This window comes from Trachypithecus francoisi, unplaced genomic scaffold (assembly GCF_009764315.1).
Source record: "Trachypithecus francoisi isolate TF-2019V2 unplaced genomic scaffold, Tfra_2.0 Lachesis_group15, whole genome shotgun sequence".
Taxonomy (NCBI): domain Eukaryota; kingdom Metazoa; phylum Chordata; class Mammalia; order Primates; family Cercopithecidae; genus Trachypithecus; species Trachypithecus francoisi.
The window spans coordinates 51,096,605-51,110,969 of record NW_022681460.1 but is presented as its reverse complement, the minus strand read 5'-3'; the positions used below and the strand labels follow the sequence as shown (position 1 = coordinate 51,110,969).

Below are 14,365 nucleotides of genomic sequence, written 5' to 3'. Positions count from 1 at the left end.
GGAGAATCACTTGAACCCGAGAGACAGAGGTTGCAGTCAGCTGAGATTGTGCTGCTGCACTCCAGCCTGAGTGACAGAGCAAGGCTCAGTCTCAGGAAAAAAAAAAAAAATCTTAGACTGGTTTTCAGAGCCTTCCTGAGTTCCTTGACACTCCAGCAAGCTGTTTCATACTGACCTGTTTTCATTCCCTGGACACTCGGCACACTTTGGCCCCCTTCGTGCCTTTGCTCAAGCAGTTTTCTTTCCCTACAATTTCCTTGCTACTCCCAAGCCCGTATCTATTTATCAGCATTTACAAGACGTCGACTGGCCAAGGTGACACATGCCTGTAATCCCAGCACTTTGGGAGGCAAGGGGCAGGAGGATCACTTGAGGCCAGGGGTTTAAAACCAGTCTGGGCAATATAGTGAGACCGTGTCTCTACAAAAAAAAAAAATAAATTTAAATTAGCTGGGTGTGGTGGCAGGTCCCTGTAGTCCCAGGTACTTAGGGGCTGAGATGGGAGGATTGCTTGTGCACAGGAGGTAGAGGCTACAGTGAGCCATTATCTGCCACTGCACTCCAGTCTGGGTGACAGAGGAAGGCCTTCTGGAATCTCCTTCAGTTAAAGTTGATCTCTCATTTCTCTCAATAGCTATAGTCCTATATTTGTGCCCTGGTTTTGCTGCTTTTCACAGTTTACCCTTAATTAACTCTTGTTTTTTTGTGGGGATTTTTTTTGTTTGTTTGTTTGTTTTTGTTTTGTTTTGTTTTTTGAGACGGAGTCTCACTGCAGCGCTCAGGCTGGATTGCAATGGCGCGACTTGGGCTCACTGTAAATTCCGCTTCCTGGGTTCAAGCAATTCTCCTGCCTCAGCCTCTCAAGTAGCTGCGACTACAGGTGCACAGCCCCACACCCAGCTAATTTTTGTATTTTTAGTAGAGATGGAGTTTTACATATTGGCCAGGCTGGTCTCGAACTCCTGACCTCAAGTGATCCACCCTCCTAGGCCTCCCAAAGTGCTGGGGTTACAGGAGTGAGCCACTGCACCCAGCAATCCCTTGATTAACTCTTGATCCACAAAGCAAAGAAGGCTTATTCTACTCTTTACAAAGAATAAATACTCAGTTAATACTCATAAATTAAACATCTAATCTAGTCATGCAGACATTTACATACCTAAAGGTGCCAACCTAGAAGTCTAGAATAGGAGGAGAATGTTGGCCTGCCTAATATAGATTTGGACAAGAGATAATGAAAACAGGGGAGCTTGGCCCAGTGCGGTGGCTCACGCTTGTAATCCCAGCACTTTGGGAGGCCGAGGCGGGTGGATCGCAAGGTCAGGAGATCGAGAACCATCCTGGCTAACAAGGTGAAACCCTGCCTCTACTAAAACAATACAAAAAATTAGCCGGGTGTGGTGACACATGCCTGTAGTCCCAGCTACTTGGGAGGCTGAGGCAGGAGAATGGCTTGAACCCGGGAGGAGGAGCTTGCAGTGAGCCGAGATCGTGCCACTGCACTCCAGCCTGGGCAACAGAGCAAGATTCCATCTCAAAAAAAAAAAAAAGAAGGAAAGAAAATAGGGCAGGTTGCTTTCTTTTTCTCCCTCTCTTCCTCCCTCCCTCCCTTCTTTCCTTTCTTCCTTCCTTCCTCCCTCCCTCCCTCCCTCCCTCCCTCCCTTCCTTGTCCCTCCCGCCTGCCTGCCTGCCTGCCTGCCTCCTTCCTTCCTTCTTTCCTTCCTTCCTTCCCTTAAGACTCCTCTGATCCAAGTCCAGCTAGCTTTGAGGTTATTGTATATCAAGCCAAAATAAACTTGGTCTTGGTGGGTAGGATGACTTTCTTGGTAATGGCTAATGGCTTGATGAAGGGAAACTAAGTCATCTGAACATCTATTGTGACTTAGGCACTGTCAGGCACTCTGTGCAGTGTTATGTAGTCCCCGCAACAGTCCGACAAGGGACTTGTATTATCCCCACTTAGAACTGAAAACAGTTAAGGCCGGGCACAGTGGCTCATGCCTGTAATCCCAGCACTTTGGGAGGCTGAGGTGGGCAGATCACCTGAGGTCAGGAGTTCAAGACCAGCCTGACCAATGTGGTGAAACCCAGTCTCTACTAAAAATATAAAAATTGGCTGAGTGTGGCGGCGGGCACCTACAATCCCGCTACTTGGGAGGCTGAGACAGGAGAATTGCTTGAACCCAGGAGGTGGAGGTTGCAGTGAGTCGAGATGGCACCATTGCACTCCAGTCCAGGCGACAAGAGTGAATCTCCATCTCAAAAAAAAAAAAAGAAAGAGAAGAAAACAGTTAAATGGTTTCCGTAAGATTATAAAGCTAGGATGGGAGTTTGAATCCGGCTGCCTCTGATACCCAGCACCATTTTAGTGCCTTCATGCATTCAGTGATTGGCAAGAGACCAAGGAAACCTAGGCTAGAACAGTTCCCAAAGGCTATATGCAGTGTGGAAGTATTTGTGGAGTGCTGGGAATCTGATGGAGTTTAGTATTAAGTGCCACTGGACAAGGCATTAGAAAACCTGGCCCCTGGCCGGGCGCAGTGGCTTACACCTATAACCCCAGCACTTTGGGAGGCTGAGGTGGGCAGATCTCCTGAAGTCAGGAGTTCAAGACCAGCCTGGCCAAGATGGTGAAACCCCATCTCCACTAAAAATAAAAAAATTATCCAGGCATGGTGGCAGGTGCCTATAATCCCAGCTACTCGGGAAGCTGAGGCAGAGAATTGCTTGAATGCGGGAGGTGGAGGTTGCAGTGAGCCAAGATCACGCCACTGCTCTCCAGCCTGGGCAACAGAGTAAGACTCCGTCTCGGGAAAGAAAAAAAAAAGAATACCTGGCCTCTGATCTCTACTCTGCCTGCCTCCATCTATGATCTTGAGTCACTGAGTTTCTCTGGACCTCTATTCTCTTGACTGTATAATTAGAAGAATAAATCAGCTTATTTATTTTATTCATTCATGTTTCATGCATTATACAGTAAGGAGCTTGAAGTCTCATGTTGTCATAGATAAGTGAATGGAGAATTAAAATACAACACGAAGTCGAGTGCAGTGGCTCACGCCTGTAATCCCAACACTTTGGGAGGCTGAGGCAGCCAGATCACCTGAGGTCAGGAGTTCGAGACCAGCCTGACCAACATGGTGAAACCATGTTGGTCATGGTGCACAGGGGGTACTCCAGGTGCCCAGAAGAAGAGGGGCAACTAGCTCCTTAGGGCCATCATCCTAGCTGAGTGCATTCTACCCAGGTGGAATTTGAAGAGCTTGTTGGGGTAGGGGAGGACAGCCCCAGGGGGAGATGGTAGACCAGGTTACCTCTGAGAACTGCAGTTGGTTCCCCACCTATAATTAAAGGGGAGAAGGTTTGGGAGGCTGAGGCCGGAGGATCTCTTGAGCCCAGGAATTGGAGATTAGCTTGGGCAATATAGTGAGACTTCATCTCTACAAAAAGTTTTTTAAATTAAACAAGCATGGTGGTGTGTGCCTGTCATCTCAGCTACCCGGGATGCTAGGGTGGAAAGATCACTTGAGCTGGGGAACTGGAAGTTGCAGTGAGCTGAGATCACACCACTGCATTCCAGCCTAGGTGACAGAGCAAGACCCTGTCTTAAAAAATACATAAATAAATAAAGGAGAGAAAGGGTAGAAAAAGTGAGGCCAAGCAAGAGCTAGCTTGGCAAGGGACTTAAATGCCTCGTGAAAGAGCTTAGACTTTTCTCTTAAGGCTATTGGAAGGGTTTAAGCAAGATGGTCTTTGCATTTTATTAAGCTCTCCTTGGCAGCATAGTAGATAGAGTCCAGGAGTGCAGAACGGGTGGTGGGAAGACTCTTTAGAAAGTGATTGCAAAAATTAACTGAGGCGAGAGATGATGATGGCCTGAACTAATGTATTGGCAATGGGAATGAGGAGTAGAGGATAAACTTGAGAACTCTGAAGAGATGGAAAGACTAGGATTCATTGACTGTATCAGTCAAAATGGCTACAGATAATCTCACAATCTCCGCTGCCGCAGATGGGCAAGGCACTGTGGTGCTCATTACAGTCACTCAGGGATCCAGGCCAAGGAGCATCTCCAGTGTGGGCTGGTAGCTATGCAAGAGGGAAAGCTCTATAGGGACTCACAGGACAGTTAAATGCTGCAGCCCCAAAGTGGCATCCCCATTCACAACTCATAGACCAGAACTTGTCACCTGGCTACACCCAATCTCTGGGAGCCAGAAAGTTCAGTTGTGAATAAGCAACCCTGGGACTGCCCCTGTGCCTAACCAGATGTGGGGAATGAAGACTTCTGGGTTTCTGACTTAGATAATTAGCCAGACATGGCTGGGCACAGTGGCTCATGCCTGTAATCCCAGCACTTTGGGAGGCCGAGGCAGGCGGATCACAAGGTGAGGAGATCGAGACCATCCTGGCTAACACGGTGAAACCCCATCTCTACTAAAAATACAAAAAATTAGCCGGGCGTGGTGGCAGGTGCCTGTAGTCGCAGCTACTTGGGAGGCTGAGGCAGGAGAATGGCGTGAACCCAGGAGGCAGAGCTTGCAGTGAGCCGAGATTGCGCCACTGCACTCCAGCCTGGGTGATAGAGTGAGACTCTGTCTCAAAAAGTAAAAAGAATTAGCCAGACATTTGAGGCATTTGCTAAGAAAGAGAAGATGGCAACGGAGCAGTGGAAAGTGAGCCGACCAAATAATTAATTCTGTGTGTCTTTTTCAGCTTAAAGTGTAATCGTTGTATTGGTCCTTTTTCATCATCAAAGAGAACTGAAAGTCATCTTCATTTGTCAGCAATTCATTCTTTTTTTTCTTTTTTGAGATGGAGTTTCACTCTTATTGCGTAGACTGGAGTGCAATGGCACAATCTTGGCTCACCACAACCTCCGCCTCCCAAGTTCAAATGATTCTTCTGCCACAGCCTCCCGAGTAGCTGGGATTACAGGCGCCCGCCACCACACCTGGCTAATTTTATATTTTTGGTAGAGATGGGGTTTCACCATGTTGGCCAGGCTGGTCTCAAACTCCTGACCTCAGGTGATCTGCCCGTCTCAGCCTCCCAAAGTGCTGGGATTATAGGTGTGAGCCACTGCACCCAGCCTTTTTATTTATTTATTTATTTTTTGAGACAAGGTCTTTCTCCAGTGCTCAGGCTAGAGTGGTGCAGTGGTGTAGTGATGGCTCATTGCAGCCTTTACCTCCTGGGCTCAAGTGATCCTTCCACCATAGCCCTCTACATAACTGGGACTCCAGTTGTGCACCACCATGCTTGGCTAATATTTTTATTTTTTATAGAGACGGGGTCTCACTATGTAGCCCAAGCTGGTCTAGAACTCCTGGGCTCAAGCAGTCCTCCTGTCTCAACCTCCCAAGTGTTGGAATTACAGGCATGAGCCACTGTGCCCAGCCGACATTATTCTTTGCAAAGGGAGTTTTAGTTCATTCTTCCCAGCTAAACAAAAGCTTTGAGTTTTAAAAATGTAGCATTCAGGACAGGCGCAGTGGCTCATGCCTGTAATCCTAGCATTTTGGAAGGCTGAGGCAGGCGAATTGCCTGAGGTCTGGAGACAGAGACCAGCTTGGCCAACACAGCAAAACCTCGTCTCTACAAAAATACAAAAATTAGCCAAGTGTGGTGGCAGGCGCCTGTAATCCCAGCTACTCAGGTGGCTGAGGCAGGAGAATTGCTTGAATCCGGGAGGTGGAGGTTGCAGTGAGACAAGATCATGCCACTGCACTCCAGCCTGGGCAACAGAGTGAAACTTTGTCTCAAAAAAAAACAAACAAAACAAAACAAAAAGACCAGGCACGGTGGCTCATGCCTGTAATCCCAGCCCTTTGGGAGGCGGAGGCAGGGGGATCACGAGGTCAAGAGATCTAGACCAGCCTGGCCAACATGGCGAAACCCCTTTTCTAGCAAAAATACAAAAATATAAAAATTAGCTGGGCGTGGTGGCACGTACCTGTAGTCCCAGCTACTTAGGAGGCTGAGGCAGGATAGTCGCTTGAACCCAGGAGACGAAGGTTGCTGAGAGCCGAGATCATGCCACTGCACTCCAGCCTGGCAACAGAGTGCGACTCCACCTCAAAAAAAAAAAAAAAAAAAAAAATAGCATTCAGATCTAATACTATGTGTCTTTCTTGAATTTTCATATGGACTAGTGTGTCAACATATAGTGTTAAAAAAAGTTATTAACTAAGATAGTAGTGAAGCCTTCCTCACGTAAGAATAGCAGGCTGCTGGCCAGGTGCAGTGGCTCACGCCTGTAATCCCAGCACTCTGAGCAGCCTAGGCAGGCGGATCACTTGAGGTCAGGAGTTCGAGACCAGCCTGGCCAACATGGCAAAACCCTGTCTCTACTAAAGATACAAAATTATCTGGGTGTGGTGGTGCATGCCTGTAGTCCCAGCTACTTAGGAAGCTAAGGCAGGAGAATTGCTTGAACCCGGGAGGTGGAGGTTGCAGTGAGCCAAGATCACACCACTGCACTCCATCCTGGGCCGACAGAGCGAGACTCCATCTCTTTAAAAAAAAGATAAAAGGGAAGAATATCAGCCTGCTGAATTCAAAATGCCAGAGATGTAAATGCCCTCCGCCTTCTTACTGCCATCCCCCAGCATGGCACATTTCAAGATATTAAGGGATGGGAGTCAGGAGGAGGTGTAATTAGGCTGATTGGAACCTATTGTGCTGCTCTGGAGCACAGGCACCAAGCAGCCTTAGGGAATGAGTGCCTGAAGATCATTGGGAAATTATGTCCTCTTTCCAGAAAATAACGTAACAAATACTCCATCTATACTATTTCTCCCTTTCTTTGTTTTCCATCCCCCCTCCCCAATTTAATTGCGGTGCTTACAGTGTACCTTTAAAACTGACTTCATCGTGCATTTGTTTCTTAACAGTTGCGAGAAAGAATCAAAGCTGGCAAAGGTGTGACTTCAGCTATTGACCTGTGTCGTTACCATGGAAACAAGGCACTGGAGGCCCTGGAGAGCTTTCCTCCCTCGGAGGCCAGATCTGCTTTAGAAAACATTGTGTTTGCTGTGACCAGATTTTCATGACATCAAATTAAAAAGACACTATTGTTAGCTGAAAATCCTAGGGAATGAGGTGATGGGAGAGCTTTCATGAAGCATTAATGACTTTTAAAACATATGCATTTTTCCTTCCTTTTATCACATTGCTAAATGAGTTCTGCTTGCTTTTTGGAACTGCTACAAACAAAATTAGAAGAAAAAAAGGTCAAGCAGTTTTCACTTGTCACGCCAGAAGCACACTTGAGGCTGCAGTCACAGAAATAATTAATGAGATTCGCTCCTGTGACCTCAGCAAATGGACAGGAAATAAGTCCTTATTGATTGGACCGAGCCGGGGATGGCGCCAGGGCGGTGGCCTGTGGTTTTCCTTCTAGAGAGGACAAAGCAAGCTGGAAGCTGCAGGTGTCAAGAGAAACGCTCTCAATACCAACCAGGGCGGACTGTCAAATCAAAAAGTAGTGACCAATTTGTCATAATGGAGAGTAGTTCAATGGATTAAGAAAAATATGTGTTATTTGTTGTCTTGCAATTATGTCTGTGGATTTTTTTTTTTTTTTTTTTTTAGATGGAGTTTTGCTCTTGTTGCCCAGGCTGGAGTGCAATGGCGCAGTTTTGGCTCACTGCAGCCTCCGCTTTCTGGGTTCAAGCGATTCACCTGTCTCAGCCTCCCGAGTAGCTGGAATCACAGGCGCCTGCCACCACGCCTGGCTAATTTTGTATTTTTAGTAGAGATGGGGTTTCACTGTGTTGGCCAGGCCGGTCTCGAACTGCTGACCTCAGGTGATCCACCTGCCTTGGCCTCCCAAAGTGCTGAGATTACAGGTGTGAGCCACTGCGCCTGGCCCCATGTCTCTGGATTTATAATGTAGTATGAATATACTTTGTGCTTTATGGTTTTTATAATGTCTTTTTGGAGAAATTGCTGAAAAGTTGCCAAATATTTGAAGTAGGAGATTAAAATGTTATCAAATGTTAAATTAGTTATATTAGGAATAGTCTGTTTTTCTTTCTTGAAAATCATTTTTTTTTTTCAAACATATTTCAAAGAACCAAATTTTTTTTTTTTTTTTTTTAAGGAAAAAGGAGCTTTTTTCAAGTGAAATGTATTCATTTGTAATACTTTGGTTTAAGGAATACTTTAATTTTTACGAGTTTTCAGAAACAGAATTTTTGTACTAGAGAATTCATTGGTGAGAGTGTTCTTTTAACCTCAGAATGTCAAATTTTGGTCTTGAACCACAGACATCCAATTACAGAGAGAATATAAGCAATCTGACAGGCCTGCAATCAGACACTGTCTCTGTGTGGTTCATAGGAGATGATTTTTGAGGTTTGCACTCATGCAATTTGAGAACACCGTTGACAAGAAGGCTGAGTTTACATAAATGATCTAGATTGAAACTCAGCTACCTTTCTTCCTCATGTGGTGTAATTACAGCCCTATCTGGAGACAGCGAACACAGCAAACAGATTTTATTACCTAGTTCACTCAAACACTAAATGAAGTTATTTTAGTTAAAGCCCTCCCCCAAAAGTTACAAAATCATTTTATCAGGGCCCAACATGTGGCATGCAATGAAGAGAAAATGTAAAGCTACAGAGGTTAATGTATTATAAAATATTTTAAGTGTACTTGAAATATTGTAATTGTACAGTTTATGCCACTATAATTTAAGGCCTATAGATTTAGCTTAAGAGAACACTCTTCTGTTTGAAATGCCTTCTTTCACTGAAACTGGCTTAATTAGTAACCATGGATAAGATGCTTTAGATCAGACTAGGTTTTAATCATTAACTTCCACAAAGAAGAGTAATGCTTTGCATTCGGTGTGCTGGTTGGATGTGCAGGAACTCCAGCAAACGGTACATTTTGCTAAGCAGATGGTCGGGCACTGCAGGGCACCAGGCAGGATCCTAGGGTGCCTCTCATTCTGCGTTAGCATCTGGGTTGCTGTATGACCTTGCACAAGTCACTTCCCTCTGAGCCTCAATTTTCTCATCTGTAAAATGAGATTCAAAAGTTGACCTGAAAGCCAACTGTGGGGAAAAAAAAAAGAGATTAAACAAGATAATTATGAAAGTCTTTCCAGGTTTGTTTCATTTTCTGGAAGTTTACTATTCTTGACTGTCTAAATAGCAAAGATGCTATGTGAGGTTCAGGGAGGAGGGAAGGTGAAACCCAAAGAGAGGCCTTGAAGGAATGCCGAGAGCTTAATGGCAAGCTTCCTGCCAAGCTGCCTCTGCATGACCTAAAGGATTACAGCTCTCCTTGGTATGACATGTAACCCTGGACTTTTCTGTCTCAACACCTGCCTTGCTGCTTTCTTCGGGACCTTTCCTACCTCCGTGTCATCTTCCCAGCTGCTCTCGTGTCCTTTATCGCATCTCCTGTACCTTGCCATCCTGACTCCCTGGCTCCTGGATCCCTGGGAGCAGTAACCCCCTGCTGCCTGTTGAGTGACAGAGCTCTGCCTCCCCTACAGGGGTGGCTGGCCTCCTTCCTCAGGCCCCACTTAGCAGAATTCTCACTTCCTCAGCATCCTGGCAGGCTTTTACAGAACCTAACAAGTTGGCTAGTTCACTCCAAAATACAAGACCGATAGCCTTTCTCCCTGCCCCTTCTTCAGGGATATTTATTTCTTAGCACATATGAAGTTCTTATAGTTTCAGACAATCCCTAAGGAGAAATTTGGGGCACTGAGACATTCCTCAATCACACCTCTCAGCCTGCTAATGCCTGGGTGTGGCTAATGGAGGCAATAAGGAGAATTAATGGCTCCAGAATGTCTCCTTGGCCCCCTCTCCAGCTTTCCCCATCCCCAGTTTCCTGCTAGAGGGAAGAATTCATTCATTAGCCATTGTCCTGCTTTCCTCTGCCCAGTACCCCCGACATTGCCAGTTGGCTCCTGCAAACCTCACTCACTACTCACTCCAGGCCCATGAACTCACCTGCACTCTCCTCCTGTTCATTTCTTCTTTGTTAAGTATACTTGGCCAGGCGCCATGGCTCACACCTGCGATCCCAGCACTTTGGGAGGTGGAGGCGGGCAGATCACATGAGGTCAGGAGTTTGAGGCCAGCCTGACCAACATGGAGAAACCTCATCTCTACTAAAAATACAAAATTAGCTGGGCATGGTGGTGCACGCCTGTAATCCCAGCTACTCTGGAGGCTGAGGCAGGAGAATCTCTTGAACCCGGGAGGCAGAGGTTGTGGTGAGGCAAGATTGTGCCATTGCTCTCCAACCTGGGCAACAAGAGCACAACTCCCTTTCAAAAAAAAAAAAAAGTGTACTAAAGGCTACATTAGTGCAGGCTTTCATGTCCCAGGCACTCTGCTAGAGGCCTTAAATCTACTCACTTGTTTTAACCCTCACAAACACTTTAGGAAGTAGGTATTATCCCCCATTTACAGATGCAGAAGCTGGCAGAGAAAATTACCTCTGATTGACTGGTTTGTCCTTCCACCACACCTCCCACCTGAGGGTTTCCAAGTAGTGCCTCTTTCTTTCCTTCTTCTTTCTTTTTTTTTTTTCTTTCCCCCAAAGATTTCAAGTCTGTTGCCTCCTGTCTCCTTCATGTCTCTATTCTTGAATCTTCAGTGTCTCTTCTGCTGGCTGCGAATGTGTTCAGTTTTCCTTGTACCTAAAATAAAACTTCTTACTTCACCCTGTTTATCCTTCCACCTCCATTTTTTCCCCCAGCTTCACCAGCAAACCTTCTTACAGTCTACTAACTCCTTACCTCCTACAATCGGTCATTCACTAGCAGGTCCCCATTATCTAGAACAGCACCACATTTTAGGTACGCAAAGAATACTTGCTGAACAAATGCATCAGGCCTCTTGCTGCACTGCTCTACTGATAAGCCTTCTCAAAAGTTCACAGCTGCCAGGTGTGGTGGCTCACACCTGTAACCCCAGCACTTTAGGAAGCTGAGGCGGGCGGATCACCTGAGGTCAGGAGTTCGAGACCAACCTGACCAACATGAAGAAACCTCATCTCTACTAAAAATACAAAATTAGCCAGGCATGGTGGCTCATACCTGTAATCTCAGCTACCTGGGAGGCTGAGGCAGGAGAATGGCTGGAACCTGGGGGGTGGAGGTTGCAGTGAGCTGAGATCAGGCTATTGCGCTATAGTCTAGGCAACAAGAGCAAAACTCCATCTCAAAAACCAAAAAACAAAATTCACTGCTGGTGTCCTCACTGGAATTTGTGAGCAGCTCTAGCGGTGACCCTGCACTCTGCCCTGCGCTTGCTGTGTAGCATTTCATGTTGCAGCCTGTCCCTGGGTGCCTGTGACCACCTCAGTTCAGAGTCTTCTTTTTTTTTTCTTTCTGAGACAGAGTCTTGCTTTGTCACCCAAGCTGCAGTGCAGTGGCACAATCTCGGCTTACTGCAACCTCCATCTCCTGGGTTCAAGCAATTCTCCTACCTCTGCCTCCCAAGTAGCTGGGATTACAGGCACCTGCCACCACGCCCAGCTAACTTTTTGCATTTTTAGTAGAGATGGAGTTCACCACATTGGCCAGGCTGGTCTCAAACTCCTCCCAGAGTGCTGGCATTACAGGTGTGAGCCACCATGCCCGGCCAGTTCAGAGTCTTCTTCTCTTCTCTGACTACTCTTTCTTATTCCCACCCCTAGAGCCATACTTTTCTAAACGTTTCAATTCTGGCTCCCCAGAAACAGTTTGACAAAGCAGTTTCCTGGCCCACTAAGTCCTCTTCTTTTAAATTCTCCAACTAAGAAAAATTGTTCTCTGACATAAGAACAATATCAAGCCAGACGTGGTGGCTCACACCTGTAATCCTAGCACTTTGGGAGGCCGAGGCAGGTGGATCACGAGGTCAGGAGTTCAAGACCAGCCGGGCCAATATGGTGAAACCCCTTCTCTACTAAAAATATAAAAAATTAGCCAGGCACGGTGGCATGGCAGGCTACTCAGGAGGCTGAGGCAGGAGACTTGCTGGAACCCAGGAGGCAGAGGTTGCAGTGAGTAGAGATCGTGCCACTGCACTCCAGCCTGAGCTACAGAGCGAGACTCCTCTCAAAAAAAAAAGAACAGCCGGGTGCAGTGTTCATGCCCGTAATCCCAGCACTTTGGGAGGCCGAGTTGGGTGGATCACAAGGTCAGGAGATCGAGACCATCCTGGCTAACACGGTGAAACCCCGTCTCTACTAAAAATACAAAAAAAAAAAAATTAGCCAGGCGTGGTGGCAGGCACCTGTAGTCCCAGCTACTTGGGAGGCTGAGTGAGGCAGGACGATGGTGTGAACCTGGGAGGCAGAGCTTACAGTGAGCCGAGATTGTGCAACTGCACTCCAGCCTGGGCGAAAGAGCAAGACTCCATCTCAAAAAGAACAAAAAAAAAGAACAATATCAATTATTCATTAGATAGTGAGCTGTTTACCATTCATCATTACTTTGAAGGAAGATACAGATTATGACTATCATTAAACGCATTAACCTTGTAAATTTTTTTGTTTTTTGTTTTTTGGGGTTTTTTTGTTGTTTGTTTGTTTGTTTGTTTGTTTTTTGAGACAGAGTCTTGCTCTGTTGCCCAGGCTGGAGTGCAGTGGCACAGTCTCGGCTCACTGCAAGCTCCTGCTCCCAGGTTCACACTATTTTCCAGCCTCAGCCTCCCGGGTAGCTGAGACTACAGGCACCCACCACCACGCCTGGCTAATTTTTTTGTATTTTTTAGTAGAGATGGGGTTTCACTGTGTTAGCCAGGATGGTCTCAATCTTCTGACCTCGTGATCCGCCTGCCTCAGCCTCCCAAAGCCATCATGCCCAGCCAACCTTGTATATTTTACTTGATAACACCAAATTATCTTGGGTTCTCTTGCTTATATAATGTGGCTATCCAGTCACACCTAAAAATAAATGATCAGTGACATTGTTTGCCTGGTCCAGGGTTTCATTCTCCAGTGTCTGTAACTTTATCTTATCTATGACAATATTATTCTGTGGCCCAAGATGTGGGTGACACCTACAAACTTGGGCTAAAAGACGTATACATTAATGCAAAATGTTCCAAAAAGGTGTAGGACTTTTTTCTGCTCACATCGAACTCCAGTAACCAGAAGGTAACCTGAATAATCCTCAATGATCTCCTTTCAAAACTTGACAAATGACTATACCAAAGGTGTTTTTAAATAAGCAGGTTTTAGGTCAGGTGTGATGGCTCACACCTATAATCTCAGCACTTTGGGAGACCAAGGCGGGCGCATCACCTGAGGTCAGGAGTTTGAGATCCACCAGGCCAACGTGGTGAAACCCCGTCTCTACTAAAAATACAAAAAAAAAAAATTAGCCAGGCGTGGTGGCAGGCACCTGTAGTCCCAGCTACTTGGGAGGCTGAGTGAGGCAGGACGATGGTGTGAACCTGGGAGGCAGAGCTTACAGTGAGCCGAGATTGTGCAACTGCACTCCAGCCTGGGCGAAAGAGCAAGACTCCATCTCAAAAAGAACAAAAAAAAAGAACAATATCAATTATTCATTAGATAGTGAGCTGTTTACCATTCATCATTACTTTGAAGGAAGATACAGATTATGACTATCATTAAACGCATTAACCTTGTAAATTTTTTTGTTTTTTGTTTTTTGGGGTTTTTTTGTTGTTTGTTTGTTTGTTTGTTTGTTTTTTGAGACAGAGTCTTGCTCTGTTGCCCAGGCTGGAGTGCAGTGGCACAGTCTCGGCTCACTGCAAGCTCCTGCTCCCAGGTTCACACTATTTTCCAGCCTCAGCCTCCCGGGTAGCTGAGACTACAGGCACCCACCACCACGCCTGGCTAATTTTTTTGTATTTTTTAGTAGAGATGGGGTTTCACTGTGTTAGCCAGGATGGTCTCAATCTTCTGACCTCGTGATCCGCCTGCCTCAGCCTCCCAAAGCCATCATGCCCAGCCAACCTTGTATATTTTACTTGATAACACCAAATTATCTTGGGTTCTCTTGCTTATATAATGTGGCTATCCAGTCACACCTAAAAATAAATGATCAGTGACATTGTTTGCCTGGTCCAGGGTTTCATTCTCCAGTGTCTGTAACTTTATCTTATCTATGACAATATTATTCTGTGGCCCAAGATGTGGGTGACACCTACAAACTTGGGCTAAAAGACGTATACATTAATGCAAAATGTTCCAAAAAGGTGTAGGACTTTTTTCTGCTCACATCGAACTCCAGTAACCAGAAGGTAACCTGAATAATCCTCAATGATCTCCTTTCAAAACTTGACAAATGACTATACCAAAGGTGTTTTTAAATAAGCAGGTTTTAGGTCAGGTGTGATGGCTCACACCTATAATCTCAGCACTTTGGGAGACC

The 14,365-nt window shown here is 46.0% G+C and overlaps 1 protein-coding gene across 1 annotated transcript in view; it reads left to right on the top strand.

Moving 5' to 3' along the window:
- The window catches only part of PDSS2 (decaprenyl diphosphate synthase subunit 2), a 308,361-nt gene extending 299,247 nt beyond the window's left edge, over positions 1 to 9,114 (top strand). The window contains exon 8 of the mRNA XM_033234756.1: positions 6,897 to 9,114. Coding sequence (XP_033090647.1) covers positions 6,897 to 7,055 — 159 coding nt within the window. The 3' untranslated portion in view covers positions 7,056 to 9,114. The remainder of the gene's footprint in view (positions 1 to 6,896) is intronic.
- The last annotated feature ends 5,251 nt before the right edge of the window (positions 9,115 to 14,365 follow it).